The sequence below is a fragment of the Eleginops maclovinus genome, chromosome 6 (assembly GCF_036324505.1).
Source record: "Eleginops maclovinus isolate JMC-PN-2008 ecotype Puerto Natales chromosome 6, JC_Emac_rtc_rv5, whole genome shotgun sequence".
In the NCBI taxonomy this organism is placed as follows: domain Eukaryota; kingdom Metazoa; phylum Chordata; class Actinopteri; order Perciformes; family Eleginopidae; genus Eleginops; species Eleginops maclovinus.
This window is the reverse complement of record NC_086354.1, coordinates 20690810-20715899: the sequence shown is the minus strand read 5'-3', so window position 1 is coordinate 20715899 and position 25090 is coordinate 20690810. Positions and strand designations below refer to the sequence as shown.

Sequence of the window (25090 nt, the reverse complement as noted above, 5' to 3'; positions counted from 1 at the left end):
TTGTATTTCCAGAGGAAAGCAAGGCTTCAGGGCAGACAGGCTGGCAGCGAGCAAGCTGATGATCTCTTAAAGTCAGCTTTTCCCTCAGAAGAATTCAGCTGTTTATTTTTCTTATTTTTATAAACTAAATCCATTTTGGTGACCATGCCAATAGGTGATTCATCACAACCTGAAGCAGGATCTCTGCAGCTTTAAGTGTTTTCCACACAGAGGGGCATTTGGCTCAGTCCTGACGTCTCCTATCATATACATTGTTTTCCTCCTGCCTAATGCACTCCAGAAGACACAGAGGAAACAGCATGAATCATTTCCTTGTCAATAAAGTCGATTTCTTTTAATTATATGTAAATACTTTAAACTTGGCTCCTCCTGTCATGCAGAAGAAGGTACACAAGGTCAGCGCTCCTTGGTTTGTGCTTGAATGTAAATAGCTGTGATAAATAAACATTAGTGGAGCTTTACGAGCTTGTACTTTTATATTATTTAAAGCAATTAAAAACATATTGTTTGTCTTGAATTAGATAATTTGTACATTGTAATTGCAGTTTCTTCACCAAACGAAGTGTTAACATCATAATCAAACATCAAAACTATAATTGTAGTAACTATAAACATCTGTAATGTTATTCTAATGAAGATCTTCAAATGGATGTCACTGCAAGTGCATTTGCTGGTGAAAAATTCAAAAGAAATCAAGACTGAGATTAAAAATTAATGCTGATAAACCTAAATGCAGTTATAATAGATCTGTGGTAAAATGTTGATCTACCATCGGTATTTGGATTGGCATTTTAGTTATGGGGTTCCCCAGTCTGAGGGCACTGTGAAAAAGAGAAGCCTCACTAAAAAAATTGTTTTTTGGCATATAATTCTCATACATTTTCTTTAAATGGCCTAAAGAAACCAATTAAAACAGTGTAAATAAAAACATAAAGGCTTTTTTATGTTGCTTTTTACAAAGAGAAAGGTTTTGGCTCAAGGACACTTCAGCAGCGGTCAAAGGGATTTAACTTGTGCATGTTATCCAAATGACTAATACCACAATGATGCAAATCCCCTTAAATGTCCCTAACATTTTGGACATTTTGGAAATAGATCTGAGTGGAGTTGAAGATTGAGTCACAATAGATGTCTGTTTACTCAGCATATTATTAGATTAAATGTAATCAGAGAAGATGCTTTGCTACAATGCTCTTAATTATTTCAAGAACTGAAAACGTCTTTGTTGAAACAATTTTTTCCTGCCTGCAAGGAGAAATCTGACAGGCCTGTGTTGTGGTAACAATGATTACATTGAAGTGGATGTGCTGCCTTGTGCAGAACCAGTAGGTGTCGTTGTTTCTTGGTAATGAAGAGCTGGACAGACCTGAGGGGATGCAATGATCACTTATAATAACATTTATAAAACCGTCCTAGAGGTTATCGTGCTTATACAATGTTTATGTACCTAAGTATGCAGATTAAATACTAAACTATAGGGAAATAGTTCAGTGAAATAAAAGAAGCTGTGGATTTTGGACGTGTTATCTTTTAATACTTGTGGTATTTCTATCCATCTACGCGTCCCACCTCTTGCTTCCAATTATCCCAGTGGGCTGGACCGGTTACTAGAAGAAGCCTTCTGATTGGCTGGAGCAGCTGCCAATCACAAGCTCGTCCTGTAGCCTCCTGTTGGCGAACACAATCCACACCAGAAGTCAGAAAGTCAAATTTCACCAAGGGGGCAGAAAAGGGAAGGGTGCATTATCCGGTTATATGTCGTGTTTCTGTCACGCTTCACAGTAGAAGAGTAACCAGACTTTTTAAAATATACTGTTAACTTTCTCTTTAGTGTGGCTTTGCAGTTTTAAAAAATCAAGTTAATTGGATTTCAGGACTTCTTGGCTCCTTTTCTCCGGTATTTGTCTGTTTGCCCACCTGAGCCCGCTACTCAGTTTTGTGCAGCATGACTTTGCAACGCGTCTGATCAACTAAAAACTATATCATGGTGACATTACCTACCGGTGACATGCCTGCTGTGGGGATCCTCTGTAAATGCGCAATCTCTCACTGTGGAGTAAGCAGCGAAGTCCAGGTGTCACCGGGGAAAAGTGATGTGTGCAGGAGCGTCAGTTTGATGTCAGCTGGGATTTGACAGAGCGCAGGAGTTTGGGATGAAAGAGAAACCTTAAAAAAAAGACACATTTCCCCGCTACTTTTACCTGGACTCAACACGGACTGCCCGGAACCATGGCTTCTGAGATGGTGTGCGGGCTGGTCTTCAGGCTACTGCTGCCTCTGTGTCTTGTAGCTGGTGAGTTTTTCTATCATTCACACTTTTTATGCACCCTAAATTGTTCAATAGTGCTTTAAGCTGCGGCAGTTCAATCAATTACCCTGATATTATCATTGTACAGCAATGAATTAACATTTAAAGGAGGATGTAGCTTATATTTAACGTTGGGGCTGTTTTTTTTTATGGCAAATTCTCTTGTTTTTGCCATTTTTTTGAATAATCTGTCACATTAATTCAAAATCTGAGGTACAATTGTACACACCTGAAGTATATGAGCATGTAGGAACTTAAGAGCAGAAATCAAATGAATGATAGATGTTTTTGATGATTTGTGATTGACCTCATGATGCTGGAGGTCACAGTTAATTCATCATCACCCAAACAAAAACAATAGATATCATAGAGTCACACATTATCTTATACTTAAGTGAATCACAAACAGAAGTGTACCAGCAACACTCTATACCTGTCCGTCACCTTTTATTGGATTTAGTAAAGGAAAGCACAGTGTCCAGTCACTGCAGAAACAACCTCATGCTCTCTGCACAGTGTCCATGTCTCAGTTTGTGTGTTTTAGAAATGTAGGATATTAAAATACAGACATATTAAGTGCATCTTTTTCTCTAACCAAAGTTCGAAATGCAGAAATAATCAAATCACAAACCACTTTGCTATAATAAGAATAAGAACAGAAACTATTCCTCACTATCAGGTTTCCTATGTGGGTCAAACAAGGCATCAATTGCAGTTAGACTGTGTTATTTATATCTTAATAGCATTATAAATTAATTTTGGCAGTTTTTCGTGTGGTTTCTGATTTAGATAACTTCCTAATGATGAAACAATAGTCTTTTTTTTATTGTTGAGCTGCTGACTGGACATCCAGTACATGAATGTAGTGTGTATTCACTCTTTAAATTGCCTTGACAGTGTTAGAGCTACATGTCAGGTTTCCACATTTTGAGATTCAATCAGTTAGTTTTGGTTTGTTTACAGCATTTATAACTTTGTTAAGAAACACTCTGCACAGATGGAGTTATTGTTGCTGTGTTAGTGAAACTTTAGTTTGACTCACTGAAGATTTTGAAGATGGTCACAGTCAAATTTGGCAGCTTATTTGGATTTAAAAGTGAGTTTTAGCAGCTTTAAACGGAGGGTAAAAGTCTTAGATTTTCCTAATTTCATTGAGAAAGAAACACACACACCAACCAAACTGATTCAGAGTGTGTGGAAATGAAGCTGGAGGCATGATCGCACTTTGCAGACTCTATTAAATGCAGTTTACTTTGTGTTTTAAGCTGTAATTCTGTGGTAGGCCACAAGTGAAACATGATTAGCGTCTAACTGCCACTGAGGTTCCACTGTGGTGTCTGTGTAAGACTTATGGAGCTGAGGTACTTTTAAAGCTAACAGCATGCTTTCTATAGATAAGACCCACTCAGTACTGCCATAATGCATCACTTGACAGCCCGACAGCCCCTTTTATTTCCAAAAGCAATCGTGAGGCCATGCATTGTCTCCATTAATTCGTGGAAAGTCGTTTTAACAGTATGAATTAATAATGCGGTTGTGAGGGAGGAAAGAATTGCCTTTCCCTTTTATCGTAAACATACCTTTAATATTTGATGTTTTTTCAAAGTGCAAATGAGAGCTTGTCATTCACTGCAGCTGTGCACAGAATAACTGACAGGATGAAGGAAATGTAAAGTGGAAAAAATGGAAAGTGTACAGGAACAGGATAGGGGATAAGAGCAGCTTACTTCTCTTCATTGTTTCTCTTTGACAGTCAAAGATCTCATCTTAATTAAAACTGAATTGTTGCGATTTCAATCAATAATCAATAACCAGCAACCTATCGGCTATTGTTTGTTTGTTTCTTATTTGTAACACTTGTGGCTGAGAGAAATTGTAAGTTTCATTTATTTTCTGCCTCTTGTTTTGTCCATATTTCAGGGTTGCATGTCATGCATTTAGGGACGAAATAGAATTGAGAAAATATATGTTTTGGCTTCTCATTGCTGAATAAACAGAGAGGAAACACACTGCAGCACAGCAGATGTTATCCGACTCCAAACATGTCCCTTACTTTATATGTTCTGTAGTGCAATATATGTGCATGCACACCCGCTCCTTTCTCATGTCCTATAGTGAAAGACTTGTCTGCTGACGTTACCTAGTCTGTGTTTCCTGTTGGCCATCTGACAGCACCTCTTTTGAAAAGCACAGTACTGCTGGGCTGTATGTGTACACAGTCTCCTCTACCACACACACACACACACACACACACACACACACACACACACACACACACACACACACACACACACACACACACACACACACACACACACACACACACACACACACACACACACACAAACTTGCACACAGCTACAGTTTAGCTGATCAAACAGGATGCTGTTTACGTGTTTACTGGATTAGTTTGGAGTGAGAACATGATTATGAGCGTGCAGTTTCCCAAATGTCTGATCTGAATTCAGACTCGTGGTGACACTTTTACAGAGGGATCTGCAGATCAGATGTGTTGAGTCAGGCAGGTTGCAGCAGATTAAAGCACTGGAGCAAACAGAGGTGGGAGGTGTTATGCAGATGCTGGGAACATTACTGGATTCATGATGCTGTAGGTTTCAATTTAAACTTAAGGTGGACAAACATACTCATGCAGGAAGTGACACAAGAAAATAAATCCTCTTCTCTGTGTTCATATTTATAATGTCACCAATATTTTCTCATTTTTTGCTCTTCTCTTAATCAGTAGAGTGCAAAACAAACAGATTGTTTAAAATGTAATTTGAGATGTATAAGAATACTCTTAAATATCATATAATCAATCATTTTGTTGGTCCATTGATTCCTATCAAGACTATAACATCCTTTGTGTGATATTAAGTGAGAACCGGTTGAGGCTATTCATTTGTAAGTAGATTTGTTTTGCAGTTAAAAGACAGGGATCCATTGTGACCCACGTTTTAAAACGAGACAGACAACAACATATCTTTAAAAATAATGACTGCTCTCTAATGTTCATGGCACACAAGTTGTATGCTTAAAGCTTACCCAACAGTACTTAACAGTTTACCTCAAAATAAATCATTTATACTGCTGGCGTGCATCTTGTTACTCTCTGGGGCAGTTTTTGGGCATTTGCCACCATCATGATACTTCAGAGAAGAGGTTGTTTAAAAGTAATGCATTTTAATCCACTGAAATTGAAGCCTTCTTGTCTCTTGACATAATAATTGCCCTCTTGCTCAATTTAATACATTAGTTAATGTTACTATAATATACTTTATACTAAAATACTATGCTACAATAAAACCGCCTAATGTAAACTTGTTCTGGGACGACAACTAGCCTATGCTAGCTAATGTTATCTTCGTTGACGTTAGCACCTATCAGTAAGCTTCTTTTCTACTAGTGCTTCTGTTTTGAAATACTGCTGAGCCAGCACCTACTCACACTAGCTTCTACTGTTAGTAAGTTAGTTAGTTAGTATGGTTAGTCACTATTTAGCTAATTAACAAACACACGTCTTATCTTCAAATTGACTTAAATGGACTAAAAGCTGCAATTACTAGTTATTATCTGTTATTACTTACCCTTGTTTTTTAGGATCTTATATCCCTCAACTATTTATTCAAAGTTTCTGAAAGCAGTTAAACTCTGCGCAGTGGTGGGTATACTTGATGTGGTGTGCTCTTTATTAGACCTTCAGTGCGGCTTAAATTCCTCTATTATCGGCCCAGTGCTTTCTCTGGCCAGGCACCACACCTCCTTATCTTCTATCATGACATGTATGTTTTTCAGGCTCAAAAACTTGAAATCAGTTGGCCTTAACTTCACATTTGAAACTGCCTTTCCCTCATGTGTTTAGACTTTGTTTGGCCGTAATAATAGCTTTTACTGGGAGAGACAAAAGCCTGATTCAGACGAGATGTGGAGGTTTTTCAGTAATCTGATGTCTGAAAACAAGGGCAGTTTATTTTCATTCTTTGTGTAAAAACCCTCAGATGGTGAGTCATAGAGCGAAAGCAAATGGTCAGGAAGACTGCGGTGAAGTGTCTGCAGGGTAACAATGGGAGCAGAGTCATGCAGATATGGATAGATTATCCGTAAAGACACACAAGGCCTTCTTTAGATTTATAACTACGAACAGATGAATAATGTAGGCAGCAGACTCTGGGCACAAACTTGGGCAGGATTGGAGCGGATTTAATGCTACATTTAACGAAGATAAAATTAAGTGGGTGTTGAAAGAAATGTTGCAGTGTGTTCGTCCAAAAAGCAAAGATTGTGAATCAGTAGAAACTTAGGTTGTAAGGGTTCCTCCCCTAATATGTTTCAAAATAAAACAACAACAGATATTGTACGATGAAGTGTTTTTTTATGGTGTTATATTCTCATGCATTTCAAGCATTCGTGCATGCTTGAAACCTAATCACATCATATACAGATGTGTGTGTTTTTTCTCAGAGATGATAGTCCCCCATAACATTTATTGACTTTTGTTAGTTTTCATTGGTCCGTATCAGAGCACAGAGAAAACCTGAAGGTTCACTTACCGTAGAGCTCCAGCAAGGGAGAAAAGTCAGAGCCAAGTCAAATGTCAATGAATAGCTCCATTGAGTGTGCAAAGATAAATAAAAGCTCCATTTTCAGCAGTTAAGTGTAATTTTTCAGTAGATCAAGACCAGTAGCAGCCCAGACGGGCCGATCTCTGTGACTGCAGTGACGGTAACTCACGTCAGCCGACCTGCTTGTAAACTTAGTGCTTGTTGATTTAACCGCTTAGAGACTTTTGGGAGGTCAGACTGTGTGCCTGCATTTTCTACAAGGTCACTGTGTACTTCCCTCCATTCCCTGGATACCTCCTGACCTAAAAATGTTCAAAGAAATGTCACACAGGAAGGGACTTATCACATTTATCTGTAGGATTCTGAAAACCTAAAATACTCTACGTTGTAAATGTGAAATATTAAATGATTTTACAGCTCTGGTTGTTAAGCATTAAGGCTCAAGCTGTGCTTTCTGCATAGGATTCAGTGATGAGGGATAAGTGTTCAGTACGGTGTGGTTCATTTTAGACGCGTTAATTGATGTTCAGTCAGCGAGTTATGTGAGCCGTTTAACTGGTAAAAGCTCCCGATCAGAGCAGATGGTCACTCTCTGGGAAATGGGGTGTGTTAAGGATCAATACGTCAATAATGGTTTTTGGAAGTCATGTTTGCACTCACGTGTTTAAACTTTCATCATGTGCTCAAAAGACTTCCTACATGTGTCTCAATGGGATATGCATGTGTGTGTGTGTGTGTGTGTGTTGTGGGAGTGTTTAGGGGGAGTGTTCGGGAAAGGGTGGGTGTGTGGAGTTACCTTATCAAATGTCAAGTGGAGAAACACATCCTAAATAGTGAAACAGTGCATTAAACCAACAGGCTTTGTTCATTTATAGATTAATCTGCGGTTTCTTTTCTTGGTTAATTGTTGTTCTCTAAAATATCCGTCTCATTACACGGTCTTCAACCCACAGATATACAGTTTACCATTTAATAAAGCTGAGAAAAATTGGCAGATCCTTCTATTTGAGAAGCTGGACACACATAATGTTTGGCAGCATTATCCAAATGGTTGCTAAAATAACCATTTGATTGACTTTCTAATTGTTTCAGTTTTTAAGGAAAAAATAATGCTATGTTTTCTTAGTGTCTTTATTAAACCAACAATCATCGATGACTTAAATTAAAGTGAACCAAATATAGCAAAACATTTAAATGAATCAACATCAAATCTCAACGTAGGTATCGATCTAAAAGACTTATACCAAGTACTTCATTATATTCAGACACTGGTCTTGAAATTTCGAACTCTTCACGCTGCGTGTTTCCTTTTTATTCTCTGGCATCCAGAAGTGGTTTTCCTGTTTTCCCAACTCAGAGGTCCAAAATGTGTATTAAACACCTGGTGCCTGAAGCCACTCTTTTATACATTTTAGTTTTAGCTGATTTTAAAGATTTTTTAAGAAAGCATCCAGTTTCAATAATGCTCAAAGTCCATTTAGTATCATGAGATTCTTGCCAAATGAAATCTTCTATATGATACATTAATCTGTTCTTGTGCAGCAGTAATGAGCAGAGATTAGTTAATTGTTCCTCCTGACACCCAGCGAATATTGGGTGATTATTGTTTCTGAAAACAAACATCAATGCACTGAATGACTCAATTAAGCTCAGTTTCATTTTGTGATGCAGGCCAGATGACGGTGAGAAAGTTTTAGAGGAACGATCTGGCTTTAACGACTACGAGCAGCTTTTCTACACTTGGAACATTTTACTACGTTTAGCCACAAGTTTCTCTTAAATCTGTGTTAAGTTGATTTCAATGACGACTCAGGCAGCTTATTAGACCACTGCCAGCTTCTGGACTTTATTTACTGTTGAATGTTACAAAAAGCAATAATGAAACTGTTGAATTTGTGGACTTAAAATGCATCGATTGCTTTTTAATCTGTATCTTTTGTGTCTTTTTGTTTCTGCAGCTTGCCTGTTCAGGTACAATGGCCTGTCCTTCGTCTACCTCATCTATCTCCTGCTTATCCCACTCTTCGCGGAGCCCACAAGCACAACAATGCAAGGTAAGATCTTCAATTCATCTCTCTTTAATACTTTGACACATCAATGGCTTGGGCTCCGTCCATCGCCTGGAGACGCTTGACTGTTTCCCAAAAAGCCTCCAGTTAGACTTGCGATATTGTTCTCTGTAATGTAAGTCAGCCCTCCTCTAGGGGACTTGAATTTCCTTGAGATGAGGATAGATTTGGCTCATAGTTCAGCCCATGAAGGGTAATATAGGTTAGTGCATCTGTAAAAATAAAAAAAGATCCACAAGCCAGCAAGATCTGAGATAGGAAGACGTGATCCATCAGGGTCGGATCTAACGTCCACCAAATCATAATTAACATTTTAGGCTCGGTTGGTTTATTTTGACAGATAAGGTCCATAAAGATGATAACATACTAAACTAACAAGCCATGGTGTTGCAGAAAAAGACCCAGAAGAGGAAAGTTGAGATGAGGGCTGGTTTTGATAATGGCTAACCACTTTTATTATTACAGAGGGGTATAAAAGTTGCTCCTAAGGCTTCGCTGATTCCTTAGATGGGTTGATTTCGCAACAGCATGATCTGCTTCCATTTGACAAGTGTTTTTAGTTAATTCAGCCAATGGTATTTGGTATTTTGGTTTAGATAAGACTTCAGAAAAATGAAATCCCTCCTCAAAGCTGGCAAACCGGCTTCCATGACTATTCAGCGGCGCCTTGTCCTCTAAAGAAATATACTGTTGATCACAGGCTGAGGTTTATGAGGCCGAGGTGACTGTTCTCCTTACGGGTGATGGATGTGGGATTGCGGTCGCCAACTTTAGCCGCGCCTTTATGCATTCCACTCACCGCAAAACACTACACATAATGTGGGTTTCTGTAGGAGACCACATGCAGTGTTTAATTATATATAAACCTATATTGGCGGCGGGAACAACATCCAGTCCGAAGAGCCGTCTGTGCTCGTCTCCAGCTGAAATAACAGTCAGGAAGTAAAGGAGGGAGCAGAGAAAGTGGACCACTTACCCTCTCATCAATAAGAGAGAAGTCTTCTAGTAGTGCTCAAGCGTTCGTGTGTCTGATAGCTGTTGACTTCAAACGCGGGTCAACCTATAGTGGTTACAGGGTCTAATTAGTGTAAAGTGTCCGGTCATTCCATTTAAGATAATGCAGTGTAGTGCTTTAGGATACTTCAACACCAACAATACAAATCAGACTGCAATGAACCAAGACAGCTAAAACATTTTTATTCTAAAGATGTTTTTAGCCTCAGAAATAGCATCGTTCCTGGGCTGTAAGACTTAATATTTAGAATCAAAGTTCATTTACTGACTATTTAGATTTAAGTAAAATCTACACGCATTGGTAGATTTAATTCATCCATATTTATCTTTATTTTCAACACCGCGTTAACATGGTGTGGTGGGCAAACAACAATCTCAATATGTCATAAAAAAACTACTTTAATTCAAAAAATGAGTTGAAAAAGTTTTAAAAAATACTTGCAGAAGGCTCCAGATTTAGATAGGTTTTGATAAAACAGACTTCTTAACACTTAATCACGTGTCTGTTAAAGTTAATATTATCAAAGATTCATTTACAATCAAACAAAGTTAGTTAAATTCATTATTTTAATAATTAAAAAGAACCAATAACATCTCATTAAAGCTGTTTTTGTCGCAGAGTGAGGACGTTTCAGTGAGCAGGGTTTTATTCACTGGATTACTTTTGACTGAATATAAAATGATTGGAAACTATAATCGTATTGGGTAAATATTTGTCAGATTCTTGAATGAAAAAGGGATTTATTTTAGCTGCCACACCAGTTTATTAGATTAGAAGTAACAACTGGATGTGGTTGAGGATGATTGCTTTATTATCAATTGTCCGTTTAACTTCAGGACTGTATACATTTAGGATCAACTGTGGTTATAATTGGGCTTTTTAGTGGTTATAATCCTGAATAGATAATGAGAATTTGAGAGTTACAGTAATTGCTCTTTTAATTATCTATAGAATCCATGAAGAATACACACTGACAGTATAAACTCACACAAAAACAGATCTCATCCAGATCTCGTCGTGCAGAAAAGAGAGTTAGAGAGAGTTATGTTTGCCTTGTTTTTTCATTTTGATGGTCTGTTTCATTTTGTCTGTTGTGACTTAAAGTTAAGTTAAACCAAATGTATGACATGATGAATAATTCATTCGATGGAGTTCGCTTTAAAAAGCCACAACAGTGCGCTGTGCCTAAGGATATGTCAGTAAACAAGACTCCAATCCTCACAAGACAACAAGTATCTTATGCAACGGGCTGCTGTTGTTTGGGATTCACTCTCTAATGTCGTTATTGGAGTTTTTGGCTCCACATCGAAGGCATTCAACTCTCAGTGGAGGTGAACAAATTCTAAACGGCTGCTCTCATATGGGCAGCGGGCGTTTTAAGAGCCTTTACAGCAGGTGCTATATGCCTCGTTGAAAAGACACCAAGATGACAATTTCCCTTTGGGGAGTCTTTTAGTTCTGTTGCATGAATTTCTATAAATATTTGATGTTACGGATGATTTATCAGGTTTATGTTTACGATAGTAGACTTCTAACAGAGGGTGTCTGGATTAAACACATCACTTACTTTAGAGTTTACTTAAATCTATTTTTATGACATCTTTTTTAAGACCTAAGACAAGTACTGCCAAAAGTACTCTGAAGTTTTCTCAAGTAAATGAGCAGTTTGAAAATACTTTTAAACAAATGTAATGCATTCAGAATCTTTCTAAAGTAAAAAGACGTATCTATTTGCATCCAACCAACTTAAAGGTGGTTCCACTGCATAGTTGAGTGGTTAGCATATGCCCACCTTCACTACTGTTTCTCTGAATAAATGCACTCTCGGGCCAGGAAATATCTTAAATCAAACTTAAAGAAGTAAAATAACTCATCATGGCATAAGGTAGTGTAGTAGTTATATATAATGTGTGTGAATACTAGTAAAAAAGTACAACATTGGTTTTAAAACATGTAGTGTTGTAGGAGTATACAGTAGCATAACAATGGAAATGCTCCCCTATACTGTAGTTGTGTACATGTTTGAGATTATTTCATATTACATTACATATTATTACATCCATCACTGCTGGCAAAGTCTTCTCAAAAAGAGCTTATGATCACACTGGGATTCAAAACATTTAATTGGCCCTCTCTGACATGATTTGGCAGCAGCATGTGGCTAAATCAGCTCCAAATGTTGGTCCAAACTGAACAATGCCCTCTCTTTTGGACGGCTGTAAAAAAGGACTCATGGGACGGCGTTCGGAGACTGAGTCATGAAGCTTGAGGACCGTTGGGCAACCGAGACGGTGGCTGTCACACAACAAAAATGCGGTTTTACAAATAGGAATCACGGGATGCAGAGCCAAAGCTTTTGTTTTGTCCAGAGACTTCGGACAAATTTGGAAGGAGAAGCTCCCTCAGTCCTCATACCTCCGTATTTACAAGCATTCTTCTCCCTCTTTGTGAAAGCCCTGGGAGTTAACAATGGGAAATTAGCACAAATTGTTTTCACTTCAACATTTAATTTGCCTGCAATGGTCTGTTGTTGCCCACATTTGATAAAGTTAGCCCTCGATGGCTCAAGGCTAAGCAGTAGTGTTTCACTGTAGCCAGGATATTGTGCAATACGAACTGTGTTCCCCGCAAAGACGCAGTCAATTTAATGAGATGGAGATGTTGCCCTGGAGAAGGAATAGACCAAACTGTGCAGATATGTGGAATATTATAATCTTAAGGCTTATGAGGAAAATAATTTAATTTCTTCATCAAAGAAGAGTAGTCCCATAAAGTTTGTTTTACCCTGAGAATGAAAACGTTTTTACCGAAACAAAAGGGGGGGGGGGTCTGATTAATCCTAGAATTGAGAATTATCACCATAACAACTACTGAAATTATCCCAAATACCTGTAGGTGCACTATAAAATAGCCATGTGTTGCCCATGTGTGGCAGCTCCTCACACTGCGTATCCTTCGCTCCCAGGATCAGTAATGTCCTCTGACAGCTTTATTCTTTACCTACATTGAAGACAGACCCCGGGTCAGTCGACTCCTTCGTACAGTATCTGTAATTTCCTGCGAACACAAAACGCCACCATGAAGACCACCTAAAGAATAAAATTGGGAACAAAAGGTTTGTTCTTACTATGAATTGGAGAGAATAAAAGGTCTTGTGGTCCACCAGAAGGTTATATGAAATAATCTTTGCTTTTCACAGCACAAAAAGCACTTCAAAAAGCTTCACCCACACTAACAACGGCAAGACTTGCTTTAATTGAATATATCTGCACGTTCTTTGTTGGACGGGGTTTGAATCTCTATGGTTTTTGCACTTATTGTAAGTTGCTTTGGATAGCATCGTCAGCCAAATGAGATCCTCCTTGGATGCTCTCCTACTGACCTCCACCTTTATGTAAAATAAACTCTTCAAATCAACTCCAGGTTTCATCCATGCTTTTTAATGTTGCACAACTCCAAACATATTAAAACTGCAGTCAGCTCTCTGTGTCTAGAAAAACAAAATTTTTCTGGGTTGCCGTGCATGAGCGGCAGAACTGACATGTGGAAATCCTTAAAGTGAGTGGTGGTGGTGTTGGTGAACTCACTGTATCTACTCTCCTCCTCCTGCAGGCCACACAGGGCGCCTGCTGCAGTCCCTCTGCTTCACCAGCATGTCTTTCGTGCTGCTCCACATCATCTATCAGATTACCGTCAACAGCCTCCTGGCCGGGAAGTCCATCACCCCCGACTTCAACTGTGAGTACAGTACACTGCAGCATCTATGTGCGTGGCTCTGAAGGTACTGATGTTAGTTGTGAATGCTGAAATTAAAACACCTCACCGGTCAATAAGGATGAAGGTGCAGAATGGATTTGACTCATTTCTGTTTGCAGACCTTTTGAAACGCATACAGGAAGTCACTTGTATGTTTTAGAAAAGACAGTAGACTAATAAAGCCAGACTCAACCCCTTAAAGCTCGATTTCATGTTTTATTTATTTGGATAAACTGTTTAGGTTGAACTCTTCCCTAAAAATGATGTTTATATATATAAAAAAATATGTTGTATTAAATACATTTATATGCAGGATAACACAACTGGATTATATTTACTGTCTGGTCTTGTAGTTTGACTCATAAACTGGGGGGATTATATCTGTGTTTTATTTATTTATTATAAATTATATTTAATTATTAATATTATTATTTTTGTAATTTCATTTTTTTATCTTAATAGTTAACAACTTTATTTCTTTATATGTTTTTTTATTTGATATATTTCCAACAATATTGTATTTATTCAATTCTAAAATGAAGAGACTGTTGCAATACCCTAACACCCTCCGGAATAAATAAAGTATTCCTATTCTGATTCTGAAATACTTGATACATGACACAATTGAAACCAGATCCCCTCTTTCCCCGAACCTAACTAAGTGCAGTAGGAGCACCCGGTAGTACTGCAACCATTAAAACCGGTGGGTGGCATTTTACAAGTTGTTTCTTTCCCCTGAGTGTGTGGTGTGTGAGTGTGTGTGTGTGTGTGTGTGTGTGTGTGTGTGTGTGTGTGTGTGTGTGTGTGTGTGTGTGTGTGTGTGTGTGTGTGTGTGTGTGTGTGTGTGTGTGTGTGTGTGTGTGTGTGTGTGTGTGTGTGTGTGTGAGTGTGTGTGTGATGCTGAAGGGGCCAGGTGCTTCTGACCCTCTATTTGTCTAGATTGTGAAGCATTTAAAAAAATTGCTGCTTTTGCGATAAAAAAATAGCATTGCAACTTGATGGATGTTCAGCCCGACTAAAACTGGATTTATAACTGAGGTAATAGAGGAGGTTGCTTCCTAGATACAGAGTGTGTTTTTCTTTATAGTTTCATGTCCTCCATCACCCTCCATCTCTAAATAAATGCATTGTACGTTAATTGGACCAAATTGTCCTTTAATGGTATCTGTGTTTACGTTTTTCCCGTGATTACGATGGTCTGCCTCATTTCATTCCTAAATATGAGAATAATTTGCTGCGATTGCCATATTAACATAGTTTCATAAACTTGGCAACGTCTTTGCTGGGTATTTGTGAAAAACTGATAATAACTGACCTTTTTTTCAACTTGCTTCATTATTGCCATCACTCTTAACCACTCCTACTGGGATTACTCTTGTAGGAGAAGACAAAAGCAGCCCGAACTGACATAGTCACAGTTTCGGAGCCTCCATAGTCCCAGAGTGTGGTTACATTTTTTAAAGGAGCTGCGAATAAGCTGCAATGTAGCTTTCTGCATAACTCCTGAACTCTGACTCAAGCTATAAGCTACATATGAGGTTTTTAACCTTATAGCAGCAAAAACTAGTTGCTATGTAAAGATATAGTAGAGTAATGTCTTCCTCAGCAGTGAGTGTTGTAATTTGAGCTTCTCTGACCTCTTACACATCATTGTAAAAGTGAGATAGGAGAGTGCAGTCCCAAGCTTCAAACTTTAACCAACAATATCATGTTTTTTCTAATGGTTTAGCTAGCTAGTGTTAGCTAAGATAGCTAGCAAGCTAATCATTTGTGGACTTGGGTCATTTGGCAAATCATCTTTTCAGCTATGGACATAAATTAATGAAAAATCTTTCCTTATAATGTTGTGGAAAATCTCCATTGTCATGTGGCATTATGTTTCATTTACATTTCTTAATTTGTAGCAGACAGGGTTGGACAGTTGCCACAAAGTCCCATGAGTACACACAGTTTCAGATGCTCAAATCTAGAATCAGCTCCTCTATACCTGATAAGTTGATCACTCCCAGAACTCATGTAAGATTAAAACAGTGAGATATTTACTTGTTGTTTTGAGCTTAAACTCGTACCAATAAGATGTATATCACCAGAGGAGGTATAGTGAGGACATTTCCATCCAGAAAACTGAGTTAAGACATGCTCCATTTATAGGAAAAGGTCTCTAAAAACACTTCATAATTTCTAGAATTTTTCTCACTCTTATTGCATTTTGTCACATCGTAAACATTTATGAATCCAACACATTCCCTAAAAAGTAATTAGCTCCCTTGTGCCTCATGGCGACATTAAAAAAGACATTCTTTCTGCAAGTCTGACGCAGAGTTGCGAAGGTGTTAACAGTTGGCCTTGAGCTTCTCATGAAACTCTGTATCAATCTGTAAAAATGTAAATGTGTCTAGGCTGGACAGACCCTGACCTTGTGTTGTGATGACTTGTTTCTTTCTAATGGAGGCAACTCGCTTTCCAACGTGGAAGTCCAGCCAGCTCTGCTCAGAAGGCAGAGCGGACTTTTATCGCCTCAGGGAGGAACAAACACAGCCGTTACGAGAGGGCAGAATAAATATTTACACCAGCAAATCTTCATTACCGGAGGACTATCTATCCATCTGTCCATCTATCCATCTGTCCATCTATCCATCCATCCATCCATCCATCCATCCATCCATCCATCCATCCATCCATCCATCCATCCATCTATCCATCCATCCATCTATCCATCTATCCATCTATCCATCTATCCATCTATCCATCTATCCATCTATCCATCTATCCATCTATCCATCTATCTATCTATCTATCTATCTATCTATCTATCTATCTATCCATCCATCTATCCATCTATCCATCTGTCTATCTGTCCAACATATTTCAGGAAAACACTTTACTTTCAAGACTAAAGAGTATACACAGGTTTTGGACAATTTAAGGCTGGTCCACATGAATGCCTTTATCCTTTGTTATTCAAACCTGCTGAGTGTGGACTTTTGCTTTAAGTGAAAGGGTTGAGGGTTTTGTTCCAGACTGTGTATCATGAAGCTCCACTGGCACTTGAATAAATAACATCTTGAGTCATTACCTGCCACATTAAACAGGAAAGCCCCTGTATGAGCACTGGGCTGTTTAGCAATCGCTTCCAAGTTAACAGCTGGTGGATGAGGCACCGGCTGTGGAAATATAACTTCACACTCATAATAAAAGAACTCATGGAGCTGAAGAGACACTAAAGAGGTTAATTGAAAAATCATAAAAAGTCAGTCTTATGATGTAAAGCAACAGCTCTTGTAAGGCTCTTTGCTGACTCCTCCACTGTAATGACTTGTATACATACAGTTGGATTTTACTTCCTGAAGTTAATGTCATCCTATTTTTATTTTTGGGACAGGAAGCATTAATCTTTGTCCCCTGGATCCTTCGCCTTTATTCTGGGTAAATGCCTTATCTCTGATTTCTATGTCTGGCATTTAGCCCCCCGACACCCTTTTCCTTTTGGCAGCCAAGTATAAACAAAGAGTCCTCGTTTTGCGCTGAGGTGCTTATCCTCCCTCCTGATAGCTTCATATAATTTCCTTTATTCTTCGCAGCCAAATACACCATTAGAGCAGTGAACTGAGTTGAGTATGAATGAGTAAACCTTTCCAAAAAAGCTAACACCTCCAGCTGTTAGAGCAGGTCAGTGACTGGTTGCCAGATGAGCCGGAGCCGGCTTTCTTTGGAGTGATTCCTCTTTGCTGACTCGACATGATGGGCATTGTACTAACCGTCAAAGAGTGCCAGATACAGAAGTCCTTTCTGTTATTGTCTTAACTCATTACAGGCATTGTCCTTTGTGGCAACCCCCAGCCATCTGGAGGTAAAGCAGGTTGAAACAATCAAAAAAAGGAAGGAATTGCACATTTTATTTGGTTCTTATCTGCTGACAATATATATCTCAGCAGCTCATAAAGACTAGCAGCCTGTGGAATCTGTGTTTTGTCACCAGTTTCTTGGGAAAAGTCTACATTAAGTCCCTTTGTTGACCTTAACCGCCCTCCGTTTCCCAAATGTGAGACATTTTCTAAATTCTCTCAGCATACCAATTGTCTGATTACAGCCATGGTGTGCTGAAAGGTCGACGCTGCATATCACCACTCCCTGCAGAAAAGGCGTTAGGCTCCAGAGATAGAGAAGAGAGAGTGCAAAGCAATGCTGTGTCGAGAGGTTAACGGCCCAGCAAGTACAAAAGCTGTTTTATGATGCTCACATAAAGTCTGAGGACAGGTATTTTTGGTGCTCAGCTAGGGTGGAAAGCGGCCTCTGCCTCAACGGGCAGAAAGTCTCACACTCTTTTCCAGAAGCCTCCACACTGAGTCCAGGCTGTGCTACACAATATTCCTCCTCTGCGGATCCGACTGGCCTGGTTTAACCTCAGGCGTTCCTCCTGGATGTTATTGGTTTCCTCTTACACCTGTGGGCTCAGTTTGGGCTGTGTGAAGTTAGGTGTTGCAGATGTTTGGACTGTCTGTAAGAGTGTGTGTTTGGCCGGTGGTCACTAGCTGGAGAGTTTATATTTGAAGATGTAAATGAGGCATTAAGTCATCTATGACCTTTATGAACCTTTGTGGATGTTTATTAGTTACAGCAACATCAATTGACCTTATCTGCTCCTGTAAAAGTATCTGGCATGACTCTAACCATTTCCTCTTAGGGTTATTTATAAATGGCACAGTACATAAAGCCATACAACCAAAATAAATATAAGTTTTCAAGCATCCTCTACATCCCTGCACCACTTCTGCAATGGGAAGCTACTCCTTTTAACATCTTTATTGGTTGCATGTTTTTATGCAGTAGGAGCTTCACAAACAACCTAATTGTGGCTGAATTTTACTGTTTAATGTACTCTTGATTAAACAGTGGTGATTCACACTTCAAAGGGTTGTACAACTTGTTCTTAAAGTAAATTGGAGCACACCATAGTCCACTTTAATCAAATACAACGTCATTTTCCAAAAACAAAATTGTGGCTAGTGAAAAGGCTGAGTAAATAGTTACTTTAAAAAAACCACTAGACACAGTCTAGCCCTGGTCTTAACCACTAGGACTTAGAAAAAGCCAAAAAAAAGAGAGCATGCTTTTTTATATTAATGAAATATATTTGGCTTCTATTCATTATTTCCCTTAAAGGTCTCCTGTTATGCTGTATTTGAACAATATATTGTAGCACAATAACTATACGAAACATCTCTGTGAAGTGTTTTGCTCAAAATAGCAAACAGATCCCCCATTGTAGCCATGCCTCATCCCCCTCTATTTCAGCCCTGTTCCTGAGGTGCTGATTCTGTGACTGTCGCTTTATATTGAGCTGGTCTGAAGCTGGCCACGCCCCTTTGCAGCGTCATGCAGCTCTCTCTGAAGAGAGACGTTTCTAACGGAGAAACCCAGCTAAACGCTGCCGTGATTAAACCCCATATTATGTTCCAAACCACATCAAGCATTATTTCTGAAACACTTCTCAGTGTTTACCACTAGAACAGAGACATTATATGTATTATATATACAACAACTCCTGCAGACATCCTGCACAGAGACACAGAGGTGCTACGGAGGGGATTCGGCTCATTTGTACCCCCGTTTTTTGGGAGTGTGAGTAAGGAGGAAAAGAGAGAGTTGTATTTTCTGACACTTTGTGAGTCTCCTTACACACCGGGGACACATCAAAAAGTGCATTTCGCATAATAGGGGACCTTGATTTATTGATATTTTTTCTTACATAGAGATAGGATGAGATATAGCCTTCTTCTCTTGGAAAAAAACACCCAAAATAAAATCAACCTAGCTTAGTTTTAGGAAATAATGAAAAGGCTGTGATTTCAAAAAAAAAAAAATGGCACCTAGGCTTAAAGAAAGCCTCCTGTTTTACGTTTTATTTTCCCTCAGTGTGATGTGTTGCAGTCGGGTCACTCTGTCCTCCATCAGTACGTTTAAACTGCAGGAGGACAGTTTCTCACAGTTCAGTAGGAGGACGTCTGCGGGGGAAGTGTTTGATGTCAGAGGTTATGTCAGGGGTTAGGCATGCGGGCTCCTCCCATCACAGATGTTTTCTTAATTTATTTTTTAGAAATGTAGGTATCGTCTGCACTCTTTCCTCCACATCAAACCACACAGCTCATAACATCTGTGATAGCGATGCTGTGATTTCCTGCAGCTATTTTACAAACTGATGAGTAATAGAGACACACCGGGGTTTTGCACTGACAGTCCATTACAGTTTTATTCACCTTGAGTGGAATTCAGTTTCCTGGTCCTGACAAAATGCCTACACTGTGACTCATTCCTTTACTGGATACTGCGGGTCATTTAGGAGAAAGACCTTTCCTCCCTCTCTTTTCTTTTGTATTTAAACATTTCATGCTGTTGTTACTGGAAAAAAAACCTCCTGAAAATAGTTGCATACAGGTGACACAGCAGAAGCACTCTCCGCTGTCTGTTTTGAGTTGCTGACGTGTGTTTGTACGCCTTCACTGCGCTCCATAAACCAGAAACTTCAGCACCTAATTAGTTTTCTAATACACCAACAAAACAGCCGGATACATCCAAATGTCATTGAGTAGAAATCCTCGAGGCTCAAACTGACGTCGTGTTTTCTTTGGCGGTGAAACAAAGGCCAGTCAACCTTCGACTGCTGTTCACAGAGTGCCGGCTGAATACCTGGAAATCTCTCTTTGAGTGCTGGAGTGACGTTCAGGAACACTTCAACCAGTCCCGTGAAAACAAAGCTCACATGAAATGTTTTTATTTCCCATCAGAACAGAAGGATTGTTAATTATTCACCTGGAGATTAATTATCAGCTGAAAGTGATTTATTTCCTGGCTCTTACAAATTTGAAGCAGATGTTAATGGTTTGGTCAGAGGCTGGAAAACAACTCCTACGCATTAGATCCTCATACTTTATATTAAAAGAAAAAGCTATTGTTTTTTTAATGACTATGATATACAATTGTTAATAAAAGTGTATATCTTTTCTTGATTTACTGACTGACTGACTTCCTGTTTTCTCCAGGTTCCACGTGGGAGAAATCCATACGACAAATTGGCTTTGAAAGGTAAGAAAATTCAACACTTTCACAACAATTGCACCCACAAAAATATCATGTACAGCTTAGAAAAATGATTCTGTTTAACATTTTGTCAGTGTATTTATTTTATTTTGAATGTCATATAGCAAGCTTGATGAGATACAGAAAATAAATCCCTTTGAATATCTGTAAATCACATTTCTCCTGACGAACATGAGGCATAAAGTGTGGATTCTTTTCATTTTTACTCAGATTTTCGAAGTATTGTAAAAACTAGATGCTTTTTTTGAGGAAGTTGTAGGATTATTTGATACAAAAGGAGTGTAATGACCATCCAAAACATGTATTTTGTCAGAATAAACAGCAAAGCCTTTAAAGAAAATGAAAATATTCCTCCCACCTGTCAAAGATCAGACCTGGTTGTCCTCCCCTCTTATAGGTTGCATCATCTCTGCAAAGTGTCCTTATTATAGCAAACCCACAATAACATTAAACACCACTTTTAACATTTAGCAGCACTGGCCCGTCATCGGGGTTTAAAAACGCTCCTGACCTGTCCCTCTGTGGATTCTTGATGAACACTAAACCCAGTTACGTCGGACAATCAGTCGAGAGACCTATTTTTCAAAGCTTTCGCCGCTGTCTCTGTCTCCTCACACCCCCGTGATCGTGTTAGATGCGGTTTCCTAAGTACGGGAATGTCCAAACTCGGCCACATCCTCTTTCCAGTACTCAGCGGCCCTCGGTGGATAGTATACTGTAAGTGGCGGAAGTAGAGTCGTAAACATTTTATCCCGGCTGCATTTACCTGTTTTTGTTAGGGATCATACGCAGTGTATACAATATTTACTGCTGCCTTGGCAGATGCTCTTTCCCTTTCACGTCCTGTATGGAGGAAAATGCAGAGTTGATGGAGTCTAAAGTTTAAAAATCGCAGCTGTTTTGGTGTCTTTTCAACCAGACGGATCCTTCAGTTTCCTCAAGCTTGACCTTTTCCAATCCTTTATAAACACCAAATATTTATGTCATTTAGGACATATTTCCTAGTGTTCGTATTTGTAGTTTTTAGCCAATGCCTCACATGTAATTTCCCCTGCAGCGCGAGGCAGTTAGGACAGGTCTTTGCTCTGCTAATGTTATTGTAATTTTCTCACAAGCGGGGGAAAAGTCATTAAAGTTTCTGGCTCAACTTCGTCTGGTTCTGACGCTTTCCATCTCTTTCATCCACGTGAGGATGCACAAAGCTTCATAACAATAAAGCGCAATGGAAACAGACGTCCTTGATTAGATTGACCTCGCCAGCAGCAGCCTGTCCCATTTATTTATCCGAGTGTTTCCATGGCGTTGATTAGTTTTCAACTTGTTAACTTTTATAAGCTAAATATCCATTGAAGGCCAGAAGGAGATTGTTCCTGTGTGAAGCGACCAGTTGCATTCAAGCTTTATCCAAACATTTGGTCCCGCTTTTTACTGCAGCCTGCACCACAGAAACGCCAGAGTCAGTTTTGTTTTTTTTAAATGAAAAACACTTTAATTACACTTGGAGCTCAGCATGACATGTAAAGAAAACCCTTTGGTGGCCAAACACAGGATGCAAGTGTGATTGTTGTAAAACTGAAATAGAAGTCGGTTGGGACGATTAAAGTGCGTTTTGAAACCTGCTAGCCATTTCAAGGACATTTTTTATTTGCTTTAATTCTACATGCAATCATGACACCTCGTAAATCTTGTCCTGAGGCGGCAAAAAAAAACTAACAAAAAAAACCATCCCGTCTGACGTTTCTGAGGCTGTCATGGCAACAGCTGGCTGCCACTGTGCAGCTTCCTGTTTGAATCACCGCTCTGGTATTTAGTGAGAGGTGAGCAGACGCTTAACAAATGTTACAAAAGCTTTGTTTGCTCACAGCGATATCACCACAGGAAATCAAACAATGTCACATTTTAGTCAAATAATGAAAAACACACACACTGTTTGGACCTGGAGTAAATATGATCTATTTATACATGTTTATTATCAGTGCACAGTTTTATTAGTGAAGATAACTCAGATAAGTCAATAAGCCTTAGCATAACGTGCTAAATCTGGAAAATCTAAAGTGGTTTCAAGCCTTTTATTTGATGCAGTTTAATGGGGAAAAAACAGCTTATTGGTCATACCACCTTCTTATGAACAAAGGGAGTAAACATGTTTTCTCACAGCCTTTTTGTTTGAATGGAATTTCACTCTTCAATTTTAACTACAATATGTTTAAAACAGGCAAGGCTGATTTCATTAAAGTGGGTGGTACGCCACATAAAAGCAGAAGAGTTTAACACATGTTTAACTTACTGTCGATTAATGAAAGAAAATCCAGATTCCCAGGCACTCATGGGAACAGGTGTAGTTTTCTGAAGGATAATTGCAGTAATAATATTTGTTCCCATGAGTTTGAGTGCAGATGGTCGGGATGGAATGCTCAAGACAACTTCAGCGAGTTTGTTGAACTTCATTTTAAATAATCAAGCTGACATGAAGATTTAGTAGAGACGAAGGGAGATGACATGAGACGATTATCCAAGATACAAACACACGACAGCACAAATGTTTATGTTACTCATCCAAGTGAAGTCAACAAGAAACCACAAGTCCCGGGTTTTCCTAGACGAACTGTTTTACATTAAAAGTGATCATTACATTTGTTTCACTCGTCCCATTTTCCAGCGTTTTGTTGCCATCCTAGCCTGCATGATTGCTCCAGATGACAAGTTTTGGAACATATTGGGTTTCCGTCTGACGTTGACGACACAAGCTTTCTGTCAGCGTGATTCCTTCTGATTTCTGTTTGTCCACAGTGTGATTGGTGCAGATGCGGGGAACGGCATCCGAGTGTTCATCCCCGACATCGGCATGTTTGTGGCCGGCCTGGCCATCTGGCTGCTGTGTCGCAGTCTGGTCCAGAAGAGACCGCCGGAGGACATGGCCCAGTACAACACCGACTTTGAAGCAGAGGAACAAGTGGGTTTCATCTGGGGTGCTTGAACTGCAGCCTGGAAAAGTTGACAAGCAGTTGTTCTTTTTTTTCACTTTTTCCTGTTGAGCATTTCTCACCGTACAATCGACTGATGATTGTTTATAATAAATCAATCAGTGAATTGATTTAGATTTATAGATGTAAAAGATTCCCGGACCCTGCATGGCATCTGACTGTTATTATTGGTGTCATTTGGCATTAAAGAACCTCCAATAGAAATAAGATTGGGAGTCAAACTAGTCAAGCTATGGTAACTTTATTAAGTCTTCGACGTAGCCTACTATAGCCTACTTTACAATACTAGAAATAAGGAAATATTTAGGAGTCTTTTTTTGTGAATGTAGAATATTGAGAAGAAAGAACGTACTGATTTGGATGAGGTAAATTGTGGCGATGTCTTCAGGAACAACAATCTCTGGATGTGGGATAATGGCATTTCCCATAGCGTTGCACATCCTCACTACAGTGTGTGCGTGGCAGTGAAGTGAAGAAATGTGGTTTCATGACAACATTCATCCTAAATGTACCACTTTAATATCAAGGACTATGACTTGAATCTTGTCTGAGAATATTACCGCTATTTTTATCCCCAACGAGCGTGTTGTACAAAACTGATCAGAGTTTCTCCCTTACTTTAGTGGCCAACTTACTCCTGCTTCATACGTAACATCGACATTGAGCGTCATAAACAGAACAGGAGTTTGAGTAGCGAGTTCCCAGCGAGTGTTGATGACTTGGAATAAAGCCCCCCATCCCCTGGCAAGTCGTCCGTTCTCTTTATGACTCAGTGTTAATTAAATCCACATTCACTTTCTCTTCCACTGAGCTGCTCACGTTGGCACAGATGGCAGCGCTCCCCATTACTGAGAAACACCAGGAATTCATATATAGCGCCCGCGTTGTGTTCAGCCTTTTAAATCCGTCAGTGAACCATCTGAGCTGAAGTTGTTGTTTGAGTCTAAACAGGCTTTGTACCACCTGCTACTTTCTTTGTCTAGAACTTCAGTCCTTTATATAAAGCCCCATGAATGGTTCACTTGTTATTATGTCCCTGTTTTATTGAGGCTGTAGGAAAACAGCGACACACAGTTGGTTAGATAGAGTCGCCAAGGAAGAAGTGACTCAATATCTCAAGCCCACATCAGTTTCCAGAGGAAAACCTGTACCGTGGGTTAATGATGATGTCTCAAGCAGCCAAATATATGCTTAAATAAGCACAACTGGAGTATGCACAGGGATTGTTTCTAGAAGTGCTACCTGTAGGAAACAGTTTTCAGCACCTTGGAGAGCTCTGACCTCCAGCTGCAACATTC

General features: G+C 39.2%; 1 protein-coding gene across 3 annotated transcripts in view; it reads left to right on the top strand.

Moving 5' to 3' along the window:
- Nucleotides 1–1770: 1770 nt before the first annotated feature.
- Nucleotides 1771–25090, top strand: part of LOC134866537 (piezo-type mechanosensitive ion channel component 2) — a 76036-nt gene continuing 52716 nt past the window's right edge. For all 3 annotated transcript variants that reach the window (XM_063886754.1, XM_063886753.1, XM_063886752.1), the window contains exons 1-5: nucleotides 1771–2293; nucleotides 8829–8924; nucleotides 13567–13692; nucleotides 20751–20793; nucleotides 23599–23761. In XM_063886754.1, the coding sequence (XP_063742824.1) occupies nucleotides 2230–2293; nucleotides 8829–8924; nucleotides 13567–13692; nucleotides 20751–20793; nucleotides 23599–23761 (492 nt within the window). In that variant the 5' untranslated portion in view covers nucleotides 1771–2229. The remainder of the gene's footprint in view (nucleotides 2294–8828; nucleotides 8925–13566; nucleotides 13693–20750; nucleotides 20794–23598; nucleotides 23762–25090) is intronic.